General features: G+C 40.6%; 1 protein-coding gene across 1 annotated transcript; it reads left to right on the plus strand.

Annotated features, from left to right (window-relative positions):
* Nucleotides 1-231: 231 nt before the first annotated feature.
* On the plus strand, nucleotides 232-25,253 carry MRPL42 (mitochondrial ribosomal protein L42). Its single transcript, XM_056798649.1, has 6 exons — nucleotides 232-329; nucleotides 3,727-3,848; nucleotides 5,084-5,150; nucleotides 6,882-6,966; nucleotides 8,471-8,634; nucleotides 19,134-25,253. The coding sequence occupies exons 2-6, from the start codon at nucleotides 3,764-3,766 to the stop codon at nucleotides 19,177-19,179; spliced, it is 447 nt and encodes a 148-aa protein (XP_056654627.1). The 5' UTR covers nucleotides 232-329; nucleotides 3,727-3,763; the 3' UTR covers nucleotides 19,180-25,253.

Genomic DNA, 25,253 nt, shown 5'->3' on the forward strand with positions numbered 1-25,253 from the left:
TCGGAGCAGGAATTGAACTCAAGCCTACAAATCCCGTTCTCTCTCCAATAGTCCACCTATACCTCTCCCTATAACGTAATAGAATGGATTCTGGCTCGGCTAAAGGTCAGACTCTAGAGGCAGGATTTCAACACTTCGTACATTCAAACACCCTTAAGAGCGTTTTCTGCGGCCAGACTACGTTTCCCAGTGCGCCCCGCGCCAGGGGCATGAAAACGGAGTGACGTCACGGAGACAGGAAGTGGCTTTTGCGCAGGTGCATTTGGAGCCGTGGGGGAAAGTGGCGCTGGTCCTAAGAAGACCGGGATTTACTGGTCGTGTCCTTGGAGGTAACGGAGACTTTCTTCGTGGGGCTGCTGAGGTAGAGTAACAATAGCAACAGCAACAATAATAGTAGTAGCAAAGGGCTTTACCAATGTTCTCTTAGAGTAGCTTCTAAAAATTCCTATCCAGGAGGGGCTGTTAGTCTACCCATTTTACAGGTGAAGAAACTAAGGCACAGCGGTTCATTGACTTGCCCAGAGCCACACAGTTAGTGCTATCGCCACTCCGGAGATAGGTGCTGTCAATGTTACCGTTTGTAAAGCCTCACATAGGACCCAGGGCAGGGCCTCCTAGCTGGTGAAGGGCGAAGGAAGGTAAGATCCGAACCCAGGGCTTCCTGACATCCCAATTGATTAAGCGCCAACTCAGTGCTATGCATGGTGGTAAGTGTTGGGGATACAAATAGGAGCTTACAGTGAATTGGACCATCAAAGATGAGATATGTGCCCAGAACCTCAGCAAAGCCAGTGCCCTCTCAACAGAGACCGACTAGTGTGACCTTGGGAAAGTCACTGAACTGAGCATGGTGGCTGTTAATATTAGCATCACCTAGAGATATTGTTGTAATGTTCAAATGAGATTGTGTAAAGTGTTTTACCAGCCTGAAAGTGTATCTTCTCTCTCTCTCCACACACAATCTCTCCATCCATCTGCCTACCTAATATCTTTATCTCTCTTCTTCAAACCATCTGCACATATTTGTTTACTTACCTGTTATCTCATTTTATCTCCGTACCTATCATATCTCTCTTAACATCTGCCTGTCTACTTACCTATTATATCCATCTACTTACCTATCATCTATATGCTTATTTATCATATCCTCTACTTACAGATCATATCTGTTTATCCACCTATCTATCTATCCATCTCTCTACCTATATCTGTCTGCCAGTGTATCTCTCTGTCATCTATTTACTTACCTTTCTATCAATCATTCATGTCTATTTAGCTAACCATTCATCCATCAATCTATCTACATACCTATCAAATCTGTCTACTTATTATCTACTCATCTTTCTGTCTGTCTGAACCATATCAATATAAGTTGATATAGATATATAAACTTTGTATGTCTGCATATTTACAATTAATGTGGAGCAGGAGAAAGTAGCTTTATGTTATATAAATCATTAAATCATTGGAAGAGGCAGAGGCTGAGATTTTATTTATATGTGAGAGCGATTAGATATTGATTTTGATTAGACATGTGATTTCATTGGCATAGAAATTGTGACATGTTTTGTATTTGTATCCTCAGCTTTTAATGAAATAGTCCCTGGCCTCAGAGACTCTGAGCTTATATTCTCTCAGGTGAGACAATGTGCCAATCCATAAATAAATACAAAATTAACACAAGATTTTTTTCCCTGTTGGGGATTGCTCTAGCAGCTGGGAGGTCATGATATGCACTTGTAGGTGGCCCGATTTGGGACTTGGCCTTTGAGATGAACTTGCAACGAAACTAGGGAAAGGAGAGGGTGCATTCTAGTTATGAGAGTAATGAGGAGACAAATCCCTTTATCTCTCTGGGCCTCAGTTTCCTCATCTGTCAGATGAAGGGCAGCTCTTGATCAGTGAATCTCACCTAGAGGAGAGTTACTTCAAGGAAAGAATTCTTTAATGCTATTATTAAATTTTAATTAAATTAATTAAATATTAATATAAAATCCATTAATAACACACATTGATCTAGTATTCTTAGGGTTTGCAGTGCCCTCATCTGACTGTCCAGACAATCTGAGAAGGTGAAGTTGAGCCTCTTTGACCCATGAAGAAAGTGGGGCTTAGTTAGAGGTGTAGTGAGTGACTTGCCCAGGATCACACCTAGTGATCAACAATATGTCGGGGTTAGGATTTGAGCTTCCTTTCTTTGACTGCAGAGCCGTACTCTTTTTACTACAACATGATGCAGCAATAATGATTTAGACATGCCAATTGAGCATTTTCAAGAATTTGGATACAGTATAATAAAATAATAATAATAAAAAATTCAACTTTACTTAAATGTATTATTTAATTTAGGAGAGGCATTGCAGTAGAGCAGGTAGGGAGTTGACTAGTAGATTGTGAGCTCTCTGAGGGCAGGCACTATCTTGCCTTTCTTTGTATCCCTAGTGTATGGCACATAGTAGGTATTGAAGGAATTGACTGACTGACTTTGGATCTAGGAATTTGTTGTTCAGTTGTATCTGACTTTGTGACTTCATTGGGTTTTCTTGGCAAAGCCACTAGAACAGTTTACCATTCCCTTCTCCAGCTCATTTTATAGTTGAGGAAACTGAGGCAAACAGGGTTAAGAGACTTGCCCAGGATCACATAGCTAAGAAGTGCTTGAGGTCAGATTTGAACCCAGGTTGTCCCAGATCCAGGTCTGGTACACTATCCACTGTGCTACCTAGCTGCCCTTGAGGCAGCCTTTTTTTTTTTAAACCCTTCTGTCTTAGCAGCAGTACTGTGTATTGGTTCCAAGGCAGAAGAGAAGTAAGGATTAGACAACGCCCAGGGTTATACAGCTAGGAAGTACCTGAGGCCAGATTTGAACCTAGGACTTCCCATCTCTAGGCCTGGCTCCCTATCCACTGAACCACCCAGCTGCCCTCTGGGCAGCTCTTTGTGACTCTTATGTTGCAGAGCAAGTGTCTGCCTGCTTTGGGAGAGGGAATTTCATCTCTGGGGTGTTCCTTGTACTAGTGAAGTTGCTGGTCCAATGTGTGCTGAATGGAAACTAATTCTTTACCACGATACACTTTCTCAATCATTGAATGCCAAGACAGTCCCTCTTATTGTGTGTGGGGCCAGGTGATAGGAAGGGTCTTCACCCTTGGAAAAGTTAGAAACCAGTGACCCTGGGATGCCTGATTCCTGGAATGCTGTTGCCCGAGTCATAGAACTTCTGGTCTTGTATTGGAATACTCTTCCCCCTCAGTGATGCTTTGTGCCCACAAAGATCATCGAAGGCAGCTGTGGGGTCCTGTGAACTCTGGGCTTCCTCTTTTCATTAGTTAGTCATTCAGCAAGCCTTACGTGCTTCCTTCTTTAGGTGCTTCCTCAGGGACAAGCATTGGCAGTACAGAGAGAAGAAGAAAGCCTTCCTGTTCTTGAAAAGCTGACGTTTTTCAGGGGAGATGCACATGCACACATAAGTTCATGTATCAGCCAAATAGGAGTGGGTTTTTGAGATGGAGGCTAGAAGGGAGGCCATTCCCGGCATGGGGAGGGGTGCAGAAACAGGAGGGGGGGTGATGAGACAGAGGAAAGGCCAGCTTGGGCTGGCCCAAAAGATAGGGGCTGCCCTAATTTTAAATTTATGTATCCTGCTATTTTTTTCTTTTTCTTAGCAGTGATAAAGGAGAAGAGCATATCTTGGAAAAACCTTTAAAAAAAGCAGTTTCTTTCCAGATACTGTGTCCACCCTGCGCTCCCTGCATTGTCTGACATGGCCTTGGCGGCCATGCAGTCAGCCTTCTACAGAACTGTGCTGGCACATGCAGCCACCTTCCACCGGCACATTATGCTGCAGAGTAAGTCATTTTTCTGACCCAGTGTATTTTACTTTAACTATGTCCCTATAGGTCTTAAAGGCTCAGGAGTGATCTCATCCCCAAACGTGGGTCAGCAAACACAGGATTAAGACCTTCTGTCTTTGCTCTCTTCCTGGCTCCTCTGTGAACCCTCTGTGCTGCCCAGGGACAGCTGGCGCTGCCAGACTTTGAAAGGTGGAGGTGGCTTAGTAGGACCTCTTCAGTGAGGGTGCCCCTCTTTATCCCACAGTATTTGTTAAGTGTCTTCTGTGCAAGGTGCCTTGGGGAAATGAAAGCATAGGCCTTGGACATGGTCTTTGTTTTTAAGAAGTTTACAACCGGGGCCAGCTGCCAGGCCTAGAGATGGGAGGACCTGGGTTCAAATGTGGCCTTATACACTTCCTAGCTGTGTGACCCTGGGCAAGTCACTTAGCCCCAATTGCCTAGCCATTGCCCCTCTTCTATCTTAAAACTGATACTAAGATAGAAGGTAAGGTTTTAAAAAATAATGTTACAACATAGTTAGGGAGATAACGTACATATAATGAATGATGCAAGAACATTCTCTATGCATGTACATATACTATGATATAGAAGATGTAACTAGATGCTAGAGAAGTACTCTAGCTACTAAATTGACCCCCACAGGAATTAGTCTTTCACTTTGCTCTCATTACTATTATTCTCTCTAGTTGAGAATTAATTAACTTGAGCAAATTTTTGAAATTTAAGCTGACTTACTGTATTTTCTAGTTTTCATTTTATATCAAAGATGAACTTTTCTAAAAAAGCTTTTTCAAAAATTAAAAAAAAAACAACCCATAGTCCGAATTGTGTTGTTAAGTAGGTAATATGGGAGTGTGCTTTGGAAAGAAGCGTTTTTGATTGGGTCTACATGAAGAAAACAAACTTTTAAAGTCTGGCTTTGAGAATAAGGGATAAACTCTTTTGGGGTTAACCTTGGGGCAGGGGTTGATTGGTATCCATGGAATGACAAAGCATTAAAATCTCTAGCATGTTGGGTGGCCAACCCCCTTTGGAGGACTGATGGGAGGACATGAGGAAGCTTTAGAGGATGAGAGGATGGGCTTAGATGTAGTAGTGTGGATAAGTACCAGGAGCCACCCCCAGCCTTGATGTCATTGGTCCATTCAGTGTAAAGTTTAAATGGATGTATAGCGGGAACACACACTGCCACTGACTAATTTGATCTTCCTTGTTTGGGGTCTTTCCAGAAGGATCTCCTCTAGGTTGTGTTTGTCATAAATCAACATATTCACCTCTTCCAGATGACTACAATTGGTATGTATTATAATCCAAATGCAACAGGAACAGTACTCTAATTTCTTTTTTGTGCCTCAGTTATAATCTCTGGTGTCTTCTGCTTTCTTTTGCTGATTATTTTTCTTTTCAAGAACTATTATGGCGGTTTTTGGACAAGCATATGTTTACAAGCATTTGTTAATAAGAAATTATTGCCATTGTATTTTGTTGAATGCCTACTTTATTGCAAAACATAATTATACTGCCAGAAATCCTCTTTATTCTTTTTGCAACAGTGTTGTAGCTTTGGGGAAAAATTAATCTCTCAGTTTTCTCAAAAGTGTTTGTGTCTAGTAGGTAAAAATAACTATTCAAACTGTTATTTATTTTTGAACAGTTAATAATTACTTAGTGGGTAGAAACTATAAAATACATAGTCTCTGTATTAAGCCTTTTATTTGAATAAATTTGAATAAAAATGGTTACCTTTGCAACTGTTTTTAGTAGGAATACTAACTATACTCTGAACTAAACAATCTGAATTGGAAATAATTTTTAAAAACTCATTTTCTTCTGTTTTTTTTTTGCACATTTGAGAATAATATACTTGGTCCTGGAAAGGGGAACCTTAACTGTCATCTAGTCAAATCTCTGTTTTTCACAGATGGGAAAAAGGGGATGGAGAGAGCAACTAACTTGCCAGGCTCACACTGGTCTGTTAGACATTCCTCTGACTCCAAATTTAATTCTCTTTCACTATTCAGGAGCCTTTTGGAAGTGTGGAACTCTCCTAAATCAAAAGCTATTTAATTCAATTCAGTTCAGTAAACATTTTTTGCCAGAATTAATGTTTATGTTATTAGTATTATGTTATTAGTATATTTCCATGTCGAAATGATGGTAAAACACTCTCAGAACAGAGCCCATTTTTCTAGTCTTCAGTTGCCTAAGAGAATTTTTTTCTAGCCCTTAATTTTCTTAGCCACACTGATTTCTTCTGTGATTGGAATCAGAGCCTTTGAAGCAGTGGTTCAGGCATCCAAGGACATGACTTTGGTGCCTAAAAACTGCACTGTTTTAGAACACTTTTTGATAAGTCCAGAGGCCTGGAAGCTGCTCTCCAAAGAACTGTGAAGACAGGAGAAAGATATTGACCATTCATTTTCCATCTGAACAGGAATCAAGTGATTTTGTATGGAGAATAGCATGTGCATTTCTGGGCACTAGAGAATGAGGCTAGAGCAAGGCCAGGGAAGGGTAGCTGGAACGATCAAAGGGATGGAGAGGCTTCTCTTGGAGAATATAAATATACTGCAAAATAAGGACCCCTCACCCTACCTGTGAAAGGGAGACAGAGTCCACAGAATTATGAAGGAGGGTGTGGAGAAGGTGAGCAAAGGCTTTTCTGCCCAGTGACAGGTGACTGGAATGAGAGGTGACCCCTTCCCTTGAAAATTGTTGGCAGTAGGCCTGGGACAAATAAAGGAAGTTTGTACCATGGCTACTACGCATTGGCTTTCTTTTCTTAGTACAAGCTAGAAATGTAAACATTTCAAATATAAACAGAGGAAAATGCACACAGGTTGCAGAACAGTTTATATCTCACTGTGGTTGCCTAGCTAAGCTAGTCGGCATGGCAACATGGGCCAGGTTGGGTAACTGCTCAGTTAGCATTTTTTTCCTCATCAAGTAATTTTAAGTGAATTACTTTTAATTTTGTAACAAAAATCCATTGTGCTCTCTATACAATAAAATACTTTTCTCTTATAGCAAGGTGGAACTTGCTTTATCATCAGATGGCAGAACGATAATCTGTTACCATCCTGCTGTGGACATTCCTTATGAGCATACCAAAGTATGTCTATGTTTCTTTTCTTTTTTTTTTTTAAACCCTCACCTTCCATCATAGAATCAATACTTTGTATTGGTTCCAAGGCAGAAGAGTGGTAAGGGCTAGGCAATGGGGGTCAAGTGACTTGCCCAGAGTCACACAGCTGGGAAGTGTCTGAGGCCAGATTTGAACCCAGGACCTCCCATCTCTAGGCCTGGCTCTCAATCTACTGAGCTACCCAGCTGCCCCCTTTATGTTTCTTATTCTTTGAATCCCCATAAATCATATCTCACTGTGCTCAAAGAAAGGAGTAACGACTTATCTCTGGGCCTGAGCAACCCAGCTGCCCCCACTCCTTTCTGGTAACAGTGGTCCTGGGTCCAAATCTGGCCTCAGACACCTCCTAGCTGTGTGACCCTGGGCAAGTCACTTAACCCTCATTGCCTAGTCCTTACCACTCTTCTGCTTTGGAACCAATATACAGTAATGATTCTATGAAGGAAGGTAAGGGATAAAAAATTTTTTTAACTTAAAAAAAGAAAGTTGTGGGTGAGGGATGAGAGTTCCTTCCTTCCTTCCTTCCTTCCTTCCTTCCTTCCTTCCTTCCTTCCTTCCTTCCTTCCTTCCTTCCTTCCTTCCTTCCTTCCTTCCTTCCTTCCTTCCTTCCTTCCTTCCTTCCTTCCTTCCTTCCTTCCTCCTTCCTCCTTCCCTTCCTTCCTCCCTCCCTTCCTTCTTCCCTTCCTTCCTCCCTTCCTCCCTTCTTCCCTTCCTTCCTCCCTTCCTCCCTCCCTCCCTTCCTTCCTTCATTCACCCTTACCTGGGGCAGCTGGGTAGCCCAGTGGATTGAGAGTCAGGCCTAGGTTCAAATGTGACCTCAGACACTTCCCAGCTGTGTGACTCTGGGCAAGTCACTTAACCACCACTGCCTAGCCCTTACCACTCTTCTGCCTTGGAACCAATACACAGTATTGATTCCAAGACTTCAGAAGTTAGTCTGGAGGCAACTGGTGGTTCCATGCATTAAGAGCCAGGCCCAGAGACAGGAGGTCCTGGGATCAAATCTGGCCTCAGACACTTCCGAGCTTTGTGACCCTGGGCAAGTCCCTTAACCTCCATTGCCTATCCCTTAATATTCTTCTGCCCTAGAACCAATGGTCTTGGAAGACAAGGCTTAGACAGTTGGAGCTAAATGACTCGCTCAGGGTCATCCACATAGGAAGTGGCCACTTTTGAACACAGGTGCTGGTTCTAAGCTCCGCCCACTGTGGTCTGGTAGTTAAAAGCATTGAAGTTTATTGATATTTGTGGTTGTTCAGTCATTTTCAATTATGTCAGACTCTTTGTCACCCCATTTGGACTTTTCTTGGCAAAGATAGTGGCCTGGTTTGCCATTGCCTTCTCCAGCTCATTTTACAGATGAGGAAACTGAGGCAAACAGGGTAAAATGACTTGTCCAGAGTCACACAGCTAGATAGTGTCTGAGGCCGGAGTTGCTCATATTTTGATATGGTGAACTCATATTTTGTAGCCTATAATTCGACCAGATCCTGTGGATAACCAAGAAGAAACACATGATCAAATGCTGAAATCCAGATTAAAAGCCTGTGGAAATACTACTGAGCAAGGACCCATGATAGAAGAGCTTAGCAAACTGTTCTTCACTACTAAGCACCGCTGGTATCCACGTGGACAGTAAGTATCTTCTTTAAAAAACAAAGCAAAACTCAGTCCTCCCATATAATTCTAGATGAACTGAAGAATGATGCTCAATATTTATTGCTCTTACCTTTTACAAACTAAAAAATTATTTTTCTAATGTTATGTTCTCTCATTTGACAAATTTGAGGCAGTCCCTTTCTACTGAAATATAACAATCACCGTGCATTTAAGGGCGTAATGTGTGCCAGGCACCATGCCTTGTGCTGTGGGACATACAAATGAAATAGGCCCTGACTTCAGGTTGCTTGCATTCTACATGGGGATGACAACATGTATATGTGTATTCCAAATCAGTCAGTCATTTTTTAAGGGGCTGCTAGGTGGTTCAGTGGATAGACGGCCTAGCCTGGGGTCTACATGGTCTGGGTTCAATTCTGGTCTCCAGCACTTCCTAGCTGTGGGACCTTGGGCAAGTCAGTTGATCCTAATTTCCTTGTCCTTCCTGCTCTTCTGTCTTAGAATTGATACTGAGACAGAAGGGGAGGGTTTTTAAAAAGGCCATTTTGGGGGCAGGAGGTTGGAGGTAAAGGCAGTGGCTGCTGGGGGAATGGGAGAAGCTTCATGTAGAAGATGGTGCTCAAGCTGACCTTCAGAGAAAACCAGGGATTCCTGGAGATGGAGATGGGATGGCATACATGGTTGGGGAATGGCCTGTGATGGAGTATCTTGTGTGAAGAGCAACCAGAAGGTAGTTTTCCTACCCTGTCGAGTGTGAGAAGAAGAATCATTTATAATGAGACGGGAAAGGTTGGTTGGGTCCATATTGTGAAGGTCTTTAAATGCCAAACAGAGGAGTTTGTATTTGATCCTAGAGGAACACAGGGAATTTCTGGAACTTACTGAGTAGCGGAATGACACAGTCAGACCCATGCCTTCAGGAAGATCACTGGCAGCTATTTGGAGGATGAATTAGAGGGGATGAGGTGAGGCAGGGAAGCTGTTAATGTTGCCATAAAACTCTTCACTGAAGATAAACCAAGCAAGAAAGACTGAGCTTAAGCTGCTTATCGTCAAGGCTAGCAATTACCAGTAATAGAGGTCAGTGGCCCCTCAGTGTCCAGAGACACACCTTACAGTCCGAGCAACCTTTTATATAGCGTGGGTACATAAGTTCATTACAGAAGGTTTTCTGGTACCAACTAAACTAAGATTCTGATTGGTTCATCATTACAAGGAGCTGCAAAAGAGGGTCTCCAGAATCCAAGGTAACAGGGAAAATGCCGAGTTGAACATCTTCTGGAGAAGCCCCAATCTAATGACCTTGTATAGCAGAGAAACTCAGTGCTAGGAAAAACATCTCCTGACCAGGTGGATTCATCTTTTTAAAAAAACCCTTACCTCCTGTTCTAGTATCAGTTCCAATACAGAAGAGAGGCAAGGCCTAGGCAGTTGGAGCTAAATGACTTGCCCAGGGTTGGGAAGTGGCCAAATTTGAACTCAGGTTCTCCTGACTCCAGGCCTGCAGCTCTAACCACGGTGCTATCTAGCTGCCCCCATCCAAATGCTTTATCTTTTTCAAGAGGCAGTTTTGGTCTCAGTTGTGTGCAGAGTCTCTTTCCAAGTCCCAATAAATTTTTCTACCTATATACAAGACTGTTCTAAATCTAAGCCATAGGAATTTATTTCATTGATTGCTCAAACTTTTTAATTTTTAATCAATACAGTAATCAATAATTTCACAGTAAAGAGGACATTACCAAATCCCTGGAGGAAGTAGTGAAGTTGTGAATCAGGGTGTTGACCATGAGGATGGAAAAAAGAGGATGAATGAGAAGGATGTTGTGGAGGAAGAAATGGCAAGATTTGGCTTATAAATGAGGGAAAATGAGGAGTTATGGAGAGAAAGAGAAGACATAAATCTCACCAACTCTGATGCTGATTTTTGAGTGGAACACTACTCCTAGCCTTGGTGATTTTGGGATGAACTTTAGGAGATTAGGGATGATCTCAGTATTCAACACATTGCCTTTTAAGTACTAATATAGACCTGATGACTGAAGCCAATTGTCAAAATAACCCTTTACTTAATTTTATAATAGAATCTTGCTTGCTTGTGAAGAAAATCAAAAAAGAATCCTTAAAGTTGAATATGAGTATTATATTTTTAAAAAACAAACCTTTACCTTCTGTCTTAGAATCAATACTGTGTGTTGGCTCCAAGGCAGAAGAGAAGTAAGGACTAGGCAATGGGGGTTAAGTGACTTTTCCAAGGTTTCATAGTTAAGACGTGTCTGAGATCAGATTTGAACCCAGGACCTCCCATTTCTAGATCTGGTTCTCTATTCACTGAGCCACTTAGCTGAACCTAGTATTCTTTAAAAAAAAAAATTCTGTGAGATATTCATTTAGTACTTTTTCCTTTTCCTAGTGATTCATACAGTGAGGGTGAGATGGTGTTTAGTTTTGGGAAACTTGTAGACAGTGAGCTTTGAACTTGGAGTAATCAGGGATGAAAAGAGAATTGATTCATTATCATGCATCTACTAACTTTAAGAATTTTTCAAAAATACATCAAGAAATTGAAGGAATTGGATAGATGCAGAAAACAAGACTTTCCATGTTAGGATCATAGAGATAGTTTCTTAATTGGCCTCATGCTTGCTTCTACATGAATTTGATGACATTGCTTCTTGGTACCCCATCTGGCCTTGCTTTAGAGGTCCTGGCCATGACTGGCTTTCATCTTTTAAATTTTTGGCAAGTTTCTCTGAAAAATTCCTAAAAAGACCCTTTTCCCTTGATACTTTCCGATGATTGGGGATTCTTCAGGCAGATCTGAGCCTAGTTTTCTGCTTCTGTATCCCGGGTCCTGGTGAAACTTGGGCTCATCTCTGGAAATACCTGTTGATTGATTACACACTCATGTTGTCTGTGCCATCTTTCCTCTTTCTGTCATTTTCTATGAACTCTTTAGCTTGACATCTTGAGACTCCCACTAAAAATAAAATGGCGAGTTATAAAATAAAATATTTAGATGGAAAAACTGTTCCAATATAGGTTCAAAACTTTTCAAAACTGTTTAACTTGCCAATCAGGTTCAAATTGTTCGAATACTTTTGATAGTGGTAATCAAAAGTATCTTCAGTGATGAAGTGAAGCTCAAATATGAACTTCCCTTCAGCGCCAGGCACAAGGACACTAAAGAGACTCTTATTATAAAATAAAGTATTTATTGAAAAATATAAGGATAAATAAAGGGTTTCTAATTCTAAGGGATTCTAAATCCACCCAAATAAACTCCCAGGTTCTGCAAGGAACCGCTTCTGTGTTTCACAGGCTACACTAATCCTCCTTGATCTGACTAACCCAAATTTATACTATCTAAATAAAAACTACCACTATTATCTTTATAAATCTTAACTTTGCCTTCAAATCATAAAATAGCAAAGGCTGGCTGGTTGAGTCTCAACAAGAATCCAGTTAGGACTCAGAGTCCAAACCAAAGATCAGGTTTTTCTTTGGTCTTCTCAGAGTTAAACAATCTATAAAACCCCAATAGATAGTCACTAGTGTTTTCTAAGTTGGGAAAGGAAAACACTGAGCTCCTTCAGATCTTTCCCTCAGACAGAGAGAGGCAAAGATGTTCCCTCCTCCAGCCCTGAGAGAGTCTCTGAGAGTATCTGCCAACTGCCAGAGAGAGTAATTGACACAGAAAACCTGTGTCACAAAATAACTGTCACATCTGAAATTAACACGCCCTCTCAGCTCTGCTTCAAACTCGAGTTCTTTCTCAAGCAGCCACTTCTTATCCCTAAACTAATAAAACAATATTTATTTTCTAACATCATCCTTACACCTCCCACCTCTGAGCCTTATTTGATAACACTGCCCTTCATAAACTTGTGCTCTGGCCACATCACTCTACAAGCTGTTCCAAGAACTTGATGGTCCATCTCTTGCCTCCATGTCATCACAAGACACTGGCTGTGCCCACATGCACTGCCCACTTCTCTCAGCCTCCTGAAATGTTCCTTGATGTGAACTGTCCGGATTTAGGCTGCCCTGGTCATTCAGGGTTAGAATTGGAATAAAATGAGATAATTGTAGGTGAGAAATGTCAAATTTGAGGCCAGGCTACAAGAGCCCACAAAGCACTAGTGTTGCCTGAACCTGGATTAAGATGTAATTGGGAAATGTTTAACAAAATAATAAAAATACAGTGCAACCGAGAGAATGCTAACTTGAGGTTTTCGAAGTTAATATGTAGCCTGCAAGGATCCCTTTCTATTTGATTTTTGGACCAATGTTTTAGAACAGTTTAACAATTAGCAAAAGCAAGTTTATTAAGTTATAGCTTGGCAAGGATGCTCAGCAAGGCTACAGCATTGATTCCATTGAAGCAGTTTTCTCTGCTTCTGTGTGGGCCTGGCCAGTGTTCTGTAAGAATTTCTGACTTCTTGTGGACTGGCTTTTGTATTTAGGCCATCAGGATGCTAATGCTTTGGCAAAGGTTTAAGCTTCAGTCTTCTTGGCCAGTTAGGTCTTAGAGACAGCTAAAATCTTTTTATTAAAAAAAACCTCGTACCTTCTGTCTTAGAATTGATACCGAGAGTATCGGTTCTCAGGCAGAAAAAAAAAACAGTAAAGGCTAGGCAAATAGGGTTAAATGACTTGCCCAGGGTCACACAGTTGAGAAGTGTCTGAGATCAGATTTGAACCCAGGACCAGTTGTTTCCAGGCCTGACTTTTTATCTACTGAGCCACCTAGCCATCTCTATATATAGTTTCAAAATTCTTAAAGGAAAGTAGTCTGGCCTGTATGGGCTGAACTGAGGAATATTGCTCCTTCTACACTTGTCTTATTCAAAAGTTCAGCTAAGGCATCCTGTTTTCGGGTGAGCCTTCCTTGGTTATCCCAGTTTGAAGGTGACCTCCCTATTCAGTTTTTTTTTTTTAAACCCTTACCTTCAGTCTTGGAATCAATACTTGTATTGGTTCCAAGACAGAAGTGACTGAATGAATGCTGTATTGTCCCTGAGGGCTAGGTAATGGGGGTTAAGTGACTTGCCCAGGGTCACATAGCTGGGAAGTGTCTGAGGTCAGATTTGAACCCAGGACCTCCCATCTCTGGGCCTGGCTTTCAATCCCCTGAGCTACCCAGCTGCCCCTTTATCAGTTGTTTTTGTGCTTATTTGTATCCATGCTTTGTGTCCCCTCAGAGTATGAGCTCCTGGAGGGCAGGAACCACATTGTTTTTGTCTTTGAATTCCCACTGTTTTAGCACTTGAGAAGTGCTGGCAGAGATGACTTCTGCCTTTCCTTTTAGAGGTTTCTCCCTTTCAGATCTCTTTTTACATGGCTTAGTCTACCAGCTTGCCTTTCTTAGAAGCCAAAGCCTGTCATGGAATCATGGCCTTCCTGTTCTCCTCCAGTCTGGATGAGATCTGGCTTGTTAGTTCTTCATCATCTCAATTCATGTTTGTTTCCTTTCCTTCCTTTCACATGGACATAGCCAGGCCCTTTGTCCCAGTCCCAGCCTTCCCTGGCTCAGCCTGTTGCAGCCGCCTCTTCACTTGAGTTTCCATCCCAGGCTCTGAGCATTTGTCACTAGATGAGGCCCAAGTACTGTTTCTGACTCTTTCCTAGTTTTTTTCTCCTGTTAATTACCCTGCTCTTCACTCCCTCTTTTTTCCCATGTTATGTTTGTTTTCCTCTGTAATACAGTATCCTATTTAACAGTTGTTTTCCCTCCCCATTTGCAGCATAAAACCTTCTTGATTAGATTCTTTAATGTCCAGCCAGACTTACTCCAAGGCCTTAAGAGATTTACTTTGACTGGGTGTAGTGATAGCCTAAGTCTAGAAACAAAATCTTCCATTTCACTGTCTGTGTGTACCTGTTTCCATGTCATCATTCCCTTGACCACAGGTTTTTTGTTTTGCCTTTTGGTGTTGCTTAACCCCCTGCCGCGTGTTTGCGTGGAGTTCTAGTGATGCTCGCCCCTGTTTTCTAAGGATTGTGTGAGCCTGCTATGTTGTGTGTTGTCCACAGTGTGTCACTAGTATGTTAGTAATGCATAGTTACTTAGACTGTTACCCTACGTGCCTCGCTTGTGGGGCAGCGAGTGACTGAGTGAATGCTGTATTGTCCCTGAGCTACAGGGATTGCACCCTGAGTCCCCACTGTTCTTCTCATGTGCCAGGAACCCTATTCTTGACAATCCATCTCTTGGTCCAAGACATCCTCCAGGCCTAGAGTGTGGTACTTCCTTGTCTCTCAGAAGCCTTGTCTTCCTTCAAGGCCCAGCTCAGGTGCCCCTTCCTCCCTGAAGTGTTCTCCCCCCCCCCCCCCCCCCCAGGTCTTTCTCTACAATGCTTCAAAAACCTCTTCATCTTGGAAGCTCACAACTCCTAGACTTCCCATATTGGAAGGTCCTTCCCTCCCTCAACCTGACAGATTCCTCCTTTGATTGGCTGGTTCCTTCCAGAACCTTCCTTTGAAGGAGCAGGCCCAGGCTAGCCATGCATTCACTCCTCTCCTGGATACACTCCTGGCTTTCCCAAGCTTCCTCAATAAGACCTTTGTACTTCAATCCTTGTTAACTTGACTATCTTTACATTCAGAACACTGACTTGTCAGAACAAAGATCAAAATGAGTAATACTCTAGAAGAAGAAGAAGAAGAAAACAATATGCCATACGCTTGAAACAACTCGGGCCTGAATAACTAAAATCAGTACTGGGTAATGGATGATAAAAAATGCCAAATTTTACCAGTGTAAACCAGTTTGCCACCATAAGGAAATCAGAAAGACCCTGAAAAGAAATCCAGATTGCAGTCACTTGACTTACTCACCGAGCAGAGAGAAATGGTGGCCAAAAGCAAGACCAATTTAACTTATACATTTGATTGTAAAATCTTACAAAGGCGACTGATGGAAGATGATGAGTGGTATTGCCTAAAAGCAGAGAAAAGCAATGAAGGATAATACCAAGTTTAAAAAAAAAACCCTCAAGAAATCCCACTAAGCAAAGTCACCCTGATGGTCAAGAAAAATGGAAAAGACTTTAATAACAACTCATTTTCACTTAGGAGGACAAAAGAGTGACCACAGTTGGGATTTAACTTCACAGCTTAGTGTGCTTGTAGAGGAGCCAGAAAGAGAGACAGGAGAAGCAGCTGGGCTGTGGCAGGACTTAGTAGAGAGGAAATGACAAAATCATTGAGGGCTAGCTTACAAGTAATGAAAGGTGAAAAAACCCTTTAGTCTTACTAATTTGAAAAAAAAAGATGACTGTGACCCCAGCAGCAGCTATACTCCTATCTGCCTGCCTTCCAAATTTCTCATTTCATTGAGGGCAACCCTGGTAAGGGAGGGCCATTAGGAGGGTCAGTGAGTTTTCTGGAATAGATGTTCCTCAAAGGAAATGGTGTATCATAGCAAAGACACACATGGACCACCTTTACCTTGGACAGTGGCCTGAAAGATGTCAGGAAAACAAGTCTGTAATTGCTAACTGTTCATCTGTTATGGAAAGGCAATTGTTTTGGTAGTCAAGATTCTCTTCCAATAAGGTGCCTTCATCCATATATCAAAACCATTCAGAACTACTTGAAAGATAGCCCAACATGGACAGTTAGGTGGCTCACTGAATAGAGAACCAGGCCTGGAATCAAGAGGAGCTGAAGTCATATCTGGCCTCAGATTCTTCCTAGCCATGTGACCCTGGGCAAGTCACTCAACCCCAGTAGCCTAGCCCTTACTCTCCTGTCTTTGTCTTGATTCTAAGAAAGTAAAGGTTTAAAAAAAAAGCACAACAGAAATAACCTTCCTCATTGATTCCTTTGGTCAAAAACATCATGTGAAGTACAAGATAGAGATACGTACTTTTTCAAAGTGTTTGGCTTTGTGGTAGAGGAGGTCCAACATCGAGTCCAAGTTGAAAAGGGATTTTCTGTGGATAGCGGGATCTTCCAAATGCTCCTGTTTTCAGATGACATCATTCTATTTGCATCAGACCTTGGAACAGGAACATGGTTGAGCATTGTGGAAGAGATCTGTAACCCCTCAGGAGACTTTGAGAGGGAAGACCAAGTGGTTGTAAATGACTGTGGTTCAGCTTATATTCAGTTTATTGGACAAGCTATAGAGCTTGTCCTTCAATGTATATATTTGGGACAGATTGTACAAATAGCTAACAAGCTGGGCCCGGAATTCAGGAGGAGGAAGAAGAGAACCAGCTGGATTGTCTTTAGGAAGGTGCAGAACTCCTTCAGTAACCCCAAGTTTCTTTGGGACACAAAGACCAGTGCTCTTGTATGGCTACAAGACAGAACACAGTAACTCCAAAGAACTGGAAATGAATATCTTCCAAAAGGCAGTGAAGAGGCCGCTACATGGAGCCCTGAGTAGTCTGCATCATATACTTATTGAGAGAGTTGGAAGAAGAGGAGCACAAAATGTCAGGGAAATGTAAGCTGCAAAGTGTAATATAGGAGCAAGATAGAGCCCCTCAAACTCTCACTGGGAAACTAGAGAGAGAGGTGTGAAGGAGCTAGAGAAATGGAGAAAGAGAAGAGATTGATCCTTCCCTCTCCTCCCCTTGGGGAATGTAGCACAAACTGTCTTCTAGAGGAGCAGAATATGTCTCCTCAGAGATTAGATTGACTATGGAGGTTAAGGACTGAAGGAGAAGGTCCTATAGAATAAACCTGATGCCTCCCCTCTTAATCTTGGTTGTTATAGGAGAGCAGAATAATTCTCCTGCCCATTTTCTCCCTTTAGACCTGAGTCACTATACAGTTTGGTTTGGAGCTGATTCTCCTTGGGGAGAAAGGTAAGATTCCCCCTGAAGCCTCAGCCCCCTTCAATGATGCTAGGAAGCAGACTTGATCTAAAAAGGTTACTTTATTCTAGGGGACACACAAGGCAGGGAGAATGGGGTTGTTGGATGAGGAAAGTGGGAAATGGGAATCCCTATGAACTAACAACTGACCTCCCCCCCAAATCCTGAGGGTTCAGGCTGTTTGCCTGACCCTCTTTTGGTCAGTTGTAGGGGTTGTCCTTCCTCCTGATCTAATCTAGTTGTAAGGTAAAGTTCAAGGAGAGTTTTTTGGGGATACAGAGGATCTTCTTTTAGTAGATGGCTTTCTACAAGTCCCAAATCTACTTTTATTGCCTTCTGTTGGAACCAGAGGAATTTGGTGTTCACTGGAAGGTAATCACTGTCCAGAGAAGGTCTCTGTCTCAGAGGCTTCTTCTCCAACCCTCCACTCTAGGAGGGCTCCTAAGAAGAAGTGAAGTAACTGATTTTGAATCCTCCTAGCTCATCTGTTGGTCATGCTGGATCTGATTTCCTCTCTTACAGATGAAATGGACTGACCACACAGTAGGGGCAAAGTGTCCTCCTTTGGCACCTTAAGGAGGTAGCATCATGTGAAAGAGGCCTTTTACAGTCTCAGTGACCCAAAAGAAGGTAGTGCATTTGCCCAAATTTCCTATCTTATGATAGAAACAGTTTATATACTGACTTGGGTAGAAAGCACATTTATTAGCTGGATACAATGATATATACATCTCATTAAGTTTTATTCATGTATATGCCTGTATGTATATAGACAAATATATGTTATAAGAATTTTAAAATTTTAGGTTTTTATACTAATATAAAAGTTCTAAAGTAATATTATGGTTACCAATTTGAAAATATTCTAGCTTAAGTCAAAAATGACTTTTAGTATCTTTATTTACGAAGAGGTGGAAAGAGTGAAAGTGGAGAAATGAAAGAAGAGGATAGAGAAATGTCTAGCCTATCTAAGTGTTGCTCTGGTGTCCGGCTCAGCCCCAGCTGGGCTTGGTAATCTTCAGCCAGAGGACCCGGTGGTGTCTTCAGCAAGGGTTCCACCAATGCAGCCACCTCCAGGAAAGGAAGAACCAATCTCTCCAGAAGCCAGGAAAGGTAGTCCAGCTACTTACCCTGCAAGCCAACACAGGATTCAGGGAAATAGTCTCCTTCAGTCCAGCTGACCGATGCAGAATCTCCCAAGAGGAAGTCCAAAAACCAAGTCACAAGACGAAGTCCAAAAAGCCAAGAAGTTCCCTGGGAAGGAAGCTCAGGACTTTTTATAGTCCTTTTTCCATGTCACTTCCTGCCCCTTCCTCCACTTTATAGGAACAAACCACAGTCTTTCAATTTACCTAGTGCTGCCCAGGGGCAGGGCAATGGCCTCTGGATTTGTTACTTTCTTTAGCAGGTGATTTGCAAATTCTCTTACTACTTAGTGTTAAGTAGGGGTACTTAAGTTTTTGATTGATTAATTTAAAAGTTGCTGATTGATAGGCAAAGTTTGATTCACTCTTCACAAAGATTATATACAGACATACACAGAAATATCCACGTATGTATATATACACATGTATCTATGTATGTAGAAAAGAGACTGTGTCCCAGCAAATAAATCTGAATTTATTTGGATAGCTAATCCAAAATATCACATCTTTCTTTACCAGGATATTTTTTCTTCTTTTCAAGGTATCATCAACGGCGAAGGAAACTCAATCCTCCGAAAGAGAGATGATTTTGAGATATATTGGCATCATTTATGGTCAAAGGGAAAATGTCATCTTTTGTTTATTTTGTTACTTGAAGAAATGAAATAAGGAATATTTCCTGATGTTATATGGTGAAATTTTAATAATTTCCCCCCTAGATTTATGATTCGATATATACATTTTAAATCACTTTTATATAAAAAGTTTCCAACATTTTAAAAAGAATTTTGAGTCTCAAATTCTCTCCCTCCTTCTCTTTCTCTCCTCCCTGCTGCATTGGTAAGCAGTAAAATTATATTTTTGTTATATCAAATAATGTCCTGACTTGGCATTCTTATTTAAAGATATCTGATTGTTATATTGAGATGACAAAAAAGCTTAGTTAATTCCCTCCTGCCAAGTTCTGTTGCATTTTAAAAGATAACAAAACTCAGACCTATCATGGTAATGGTTTAAAGATGGAGAAAAAGAATTCATAAATGGTGAATGGCTGTCTTTTATCAAAAGATCTTTATCTTGCCTTTGAAAATAACTCATAATGTGGAGCAGGAAAGTCACAAATCAATTTTCCTATTCATTTAAGTACTGAAAAGGTGATTGTTTGCTTTCCTCTAAAGAAAAAGGTAACGGCTGAAATAGTTTTTTTTTTTTCCTAGAAAGGGATTTAACTTGTTACATAACTGAAGTTATGGTTCCCCACGCTCCCTTCCATCATAGAATTTTGCCGGCTTAAGGGAATGTATAGAGAATCATTGTGTTGTCTGTAACTCTATGGTTAGAGCATAACTGTTTTCACTGCCTTTTTTATGAAAATGTAAAATTACATCCCCATTTGTCTTCACTGGTCAGGAAGAGTCTGTTCACATATACTCCTTCCAGCATTTCTGTTGGGAAGATAACCAATCTTTCAAAGAGACAGAATATTTCTATATACATATATTTTTAAACCCTTAACTTCCATCTTAGAATCAATATTGTGTATTGGCTCCAAGGCAGAAGAATGGTAAGGGCTAGGCAATGGGGATTAAGTGACTTGCCCAGGGTCACATAGGTAGGAAGTAGCTGAGGCTGGATTTGAACCTAGGACTTCCTATCTCTAGGCCTGGCTCTCAAACCACAGAGCCACCCAGCTGCCCCCAACATTTCCATATTTATAGTCTTTGAAGACTTAAAAAAAAAACTAACACAAAAAGTTTATTTTTTTAATTTGGAAAATTTGATACCACAGTGTATCAGTCTCTGTGTACAATGTTCTCCTGGTTCTGCTCCTTTCTCTTGTGGCAGGTATATTTAGAACTAGATGGGAGCAGTAACTATTGCAACAGTACTTTAATTGGTTTTAGTAAGAGAGCGGTAGCCATTGGTAGGCTTGTACATCCCAACAGTTAATAAATATTTGGTGAGTTAAAGTCAGGAAGAGTGTTTGGAGAACAAAGGAAATGATGTGCTGCTGTAGTTGGTTACCAGTAAAACTCAAAAAATAATTGGTAATAAAACTGTGTATACCCTTTGATCCTGTAATACCACCACTAGGTCTATATCTCAGAGGTATCATAAAAAAGAGGAAATTATCTACTTGTACAAAAATATTTATAGTTGTGCTTTTTGTGGTGGCAAAGAATTGGAAATTGAAGGGATGTCCTGATATCAATTGGAGAATGGCTGAACAAATTGTGGTATACGTGGGTGATGGAATACTTATGTATAAGGAATGGTGAACAGGATGATTTCAGAAAAAGCTGGAAAGATCTACACGAACTGATGCAGAGTGAAATAGGCAGAACCAGAGGAACATTGCACACAGAAACAGCAATATTGTATGATGACGAACAGTGAAAGACAGCTACTCTCAGCAATACAATGATGAAGGACAATTCTGAAGGAATTATGCCAAAGAATGCTCTCCACCTCCAGAAAAATAACTGTTGCAATCAGAATGCAAATCAAAGCATATGATTTTTCAGTTTAGTTTGTTTTATTTTTGGATGTAGGTTTTATATGAATATTATCTTAGAACAGTGACCAATGTGGAAGTGTATTTTGCATGATAATCCAGTTATAACCCAGGTCAAATTGCTTACCATCTCTAGGCGAGAGGGAGGGAAGAAAGGGAGGGAAACAATTTGGAATTTCGGAAAACATGTTGAAAATTATCAAATGTAATTGGGAAAATAAATTTCTTTAAAAAAATAGTTGGTTGATTTTTTTCCTATGAGGTCAACAAATATATCTATATCTATTTTAAACCAAAGGAGAAAGCTAGTGATTTTTCCAGTTTCCAAAACAAAAATTTTTTAACCCTTACCTTCCATCTTAGAATCAATACTGTGTATTGGTTCCAAGGCAGAAGAGTGGTAAGAGCTAGGCAATGGGGGTCAAGTGACTTGCCCAGGGTCACCCAGCTAGAAAGTGTCTGAGATCAGATTTGAACTCAGGACCTCCTGTCTCTGGACCTGGCTCTCCATCCGCTGAGCTACCCAGCTGCCCCCCAAAACAAAAAGACCTGAGTCATTTGAAATCTAGGAGGAAGACCCAAGTAAGTCACAATTTCTTTGGTTTCTTTCACCTTAGCATATGGGACTAATAGTTGCCCAGACTTGTAAACTCCTGTGTAAACTTGGAAATCCCTGTAGAAAAAAATGAATTATTTGTGTGATTTCGTCAAACACAGTTACTATGCATACTTGAAAATCTGATTTCTTTTTTGGCTCTGAAATTATCGGAATAGACCACAAGTAAACCATGGTGGGCACAGACTAACATGGTTTCTCTTTGAAGGAGAATTACAAGATGAGTTGAAAATTATTAAGGCACTGCCTTTCATTCCTTTATAAAATAATATTTATTTTTTCTCAATTACACATAAGATTTCCTTCCCACTCTAACCTCCCACCTCACTACTCTCCCCAAGATGGTGAACATCTGATGTAGGTTTTGCATATGCAAGTATGTGAAACAGTTTTTCACATCAGTCATTTAGTGGAAGGGATCTCAAACAACAACAATAACAACAAAAAGAAAATGAAATACAGGATGTTTTGGTCTGCGTTTTGTCTCCCATCAGTTCTTTTGCTGCCTTTCATTCTTAAAAACAATGTCAGTTGAACCACCAGAGGGCAGCCTCATCTAGTAAGTGTTCAGTATCTCCTGCCGTGGAACCCCCAAATAAGTCACTTTAAATAGCAATCAATTGATGGTGAATAGTTGGATATTATTCACTTGAGATTAAATAATCATTGTTGGGGAGGACCATGGAGCAAACATAATAGGGTCCTGGTAAATATTCTTTGACTAGAAGTGCCCAACATTCGAATATGGGAAGATTTAACAATTTGTTTTCAGATAGATTCTGGGAATTAAATCACAGAGTCTGAGAGATGGAAAGTATCTATTCAATCTAACCAATACCTAAAAGGGATATCCACTCTACAATTTCTGGCATGATCGAAGTCATAGATTTAGATCTGCAAAGGAAACCTAAAGAGGCCGGCAGCTTTATTCCCATCATCTTACAGGTGAGGAAACTGAAGTCAAGAGAAGATAAGAGACTTGTTTGGGATCATATAGCCAGTTAGTGTCTGAAGCAGCTTTTGAGCTCAGGCCTTTTATAAGCCAAGCCTACCCTCCTACCTACTTGTTTAATGATTGCCCAAATTGGAGAACCCTCCACTACTGGAGTCAACTCATCCTACTTCTGGACTGTTCTAACTATTAGGCTACTTTTCCTGACATTAAGGGTAAATTTGCCTCATTGAAACTATCATCCATGGCTCCTGGGCCAAACAAAAGTCTTAATTCCTTTTCCATATGAAAATCCCTCCCTACTTGAAGACAGCTCCCATGGTCCTTCTGAATCTTCTGTTTTTCAAGCTAAATATCCTTAGTTCCTTCAACAGATCCTCTTAAGTCTAATCTCAAGGTCATTCTTTCTGATTCTCCTCCATTTATTTATTCCTTCCTTCATCTATGGCACCTAGAATTGAATCATCTCAGCTTACCACCTTGCAGATAGACACTGAGAGCAAGAGAAATGAAATGACCTACAAACAAAATGAGGATCAAATCTCAAGGAAAAGCCCGTCCAACTATATATAGACAGAAGCCTTTTCTTTTTCTATTTGTAAGATTTGTTGCCAGAAATGCTTGATTATATATTTGAGGAGACAAGAGGATGATGCAAAAATTAAGATTTCTGAAAATCTGAGAGTTGGCGTACAAATTCTAAGGTAGTGTTAGGATTATTTTTAGTGCATTGACTTAAAATCTAAATAAGTGGTTGCCATGGGAAATTCCCAAATATGAAAAATACCCAAGTCAGCTGAGGATTTATGGAGATTTTAATTAATATAAATGAAGGAATTAAGGGAAGAAGAGAGAGAGAGAGAGAGAGAGAATTAATCTAAACTGCTCTGGCTCAGGCTGAATCAAGCAGTAGTTAAAGGCCTTGGCCAAAGTGGCCTCCCTGAGCCTAAGGGAAAGAGGAGTCAGTCTTATTCCTCACCATGAGACTGTCTCCAAGCTGGGTTCCAGTCCTCCACTCAACTCAATTTCCTGAACTCAGTTCAGAATCTAACTCAATTCTGAACTCTGAACTGCCTTCTGAACTGTTCCTTAGCCCCCTTTAAAGAGAATTTTCTCTTATGTCACCTCCCCTAAATTTTCACATCTACCTATCACAGTAGACACTTTTTTCTAGGACTGCCCATTCTTAGTTCTCACCTTCTTTGGTTCTCACTTTCTCTGTTTAGATTATATCTTCTGAGTACTTCACACCTCTTTGTTAAGCTTGCCTTTTGTAAGTTACTTAACCTTTTTGTGATTAATTTAACCTTTACAGGTATTTAACACCTTTTTGTATTAGATTTAAAAATAGACCTATCTTAAGGTTCTAGCTTCACTATAAGGTATGAGTTAGGGACTTTTATTGTTCAATCAGGAGTTTACAACTTTATCTTCCCCTAAAGAATGTCTAATCAGGGTGGAGTAATTTTAAAAGTTCCCAATACATTCCCGATTCTTGTTAGACCAAGTATCTCCATTGTTACAATAAGGAAATAGCTAAAATCAAATCTTCTGAAGTACAGTCTGAGTAGTTTTTTTTTTTTAACCCTTACCTTCCATCTTAGAGTCAATACTGTGTATTGGCTCCAAGGCAGAAGAGTGGTAAGGGCTAGGCAATGGGGGTCAAGTGACTTGCCCAAGGTCACACAGCTGGGAAGTGTCTGAGACCAGATTTGAACCTAAGCCTTCCGTCTCTAGGCCTGACTCTCAATCCACTGAGCTACCCAGCTGCCCCCAGACTGAGTAGTTTTTAAGATTCACAGTAGTTATAGCATTGACCTCTAGAAGCAAGGCTGCAGGATCCTTGCTTAGTTCTATAGCTAAGACCTAGATTCCATGCATGTTGCAACAATAATCCCCCAAATGCTTATTTTTAAAATGATAAAAGGGGTGAACAAGATGGAAATTTGAAGTGGAGAAGTGGTATAGAATAAGGAAGGAAAATTTTATTAGGATTTTTTGTTTGTATTTTACTAATCTCGCTTCATGGAAAGCCTTATCCCTTGCCATCCATGAAGATTTTCCACATCATAAATCTTAAGTTTATTTCCAGTTTTTTATTTTTTACTTTGTCACCATGGGAATAAGAACAATAAATTTATTCATTATGTCTGATTTTAAATTATTCAGAAATCTTGGCCATATCTCTCTTAGTTGGGTAAATATTCATAGTCTTAGATTAATATTGATTAACTGCCTACAGGGTATATGCATGGGCTCATACGAGGCATGATAAAGCACTCAATTTAGAAATAAAATATTTTATTCTGACAAGTTTTACATAATGATATGCTTTTGCCCATATATTTTATTGTCGTAAATTTGCAATGAGTGCCGTGTCAAGAATGTGGCTGATTAACCTGCTTCCAATGAATGGGAAAATGCTGTACTTTGAGAAATTAACAATCCAGGAATGTTGAGAGAACTCTGGGGATCAAAGCGTTTTAAATGACCATCTAAAAAACTTGTTTAAATTTTGGTTCAAATGTCATTTATAAATGTAATGTGTTGTGATAAAACAGAAAAGCTTTTTAAGAAA

This window comes from Monodelphis domestica, chromosome 5 (assembly GCF_027887165.1).
Source record: "Monodelphis domestica isolate mMonDom1 chromosome 5, mMonDom1.pri, whole genome shotgun sequence".
NCBI classification, from domain to species: Eukaryota; Metazoa; Chordata; class Mammalia; order Didelphimorphia; family Didelphidae; genus Monodelphis; species Monodelphis domestica.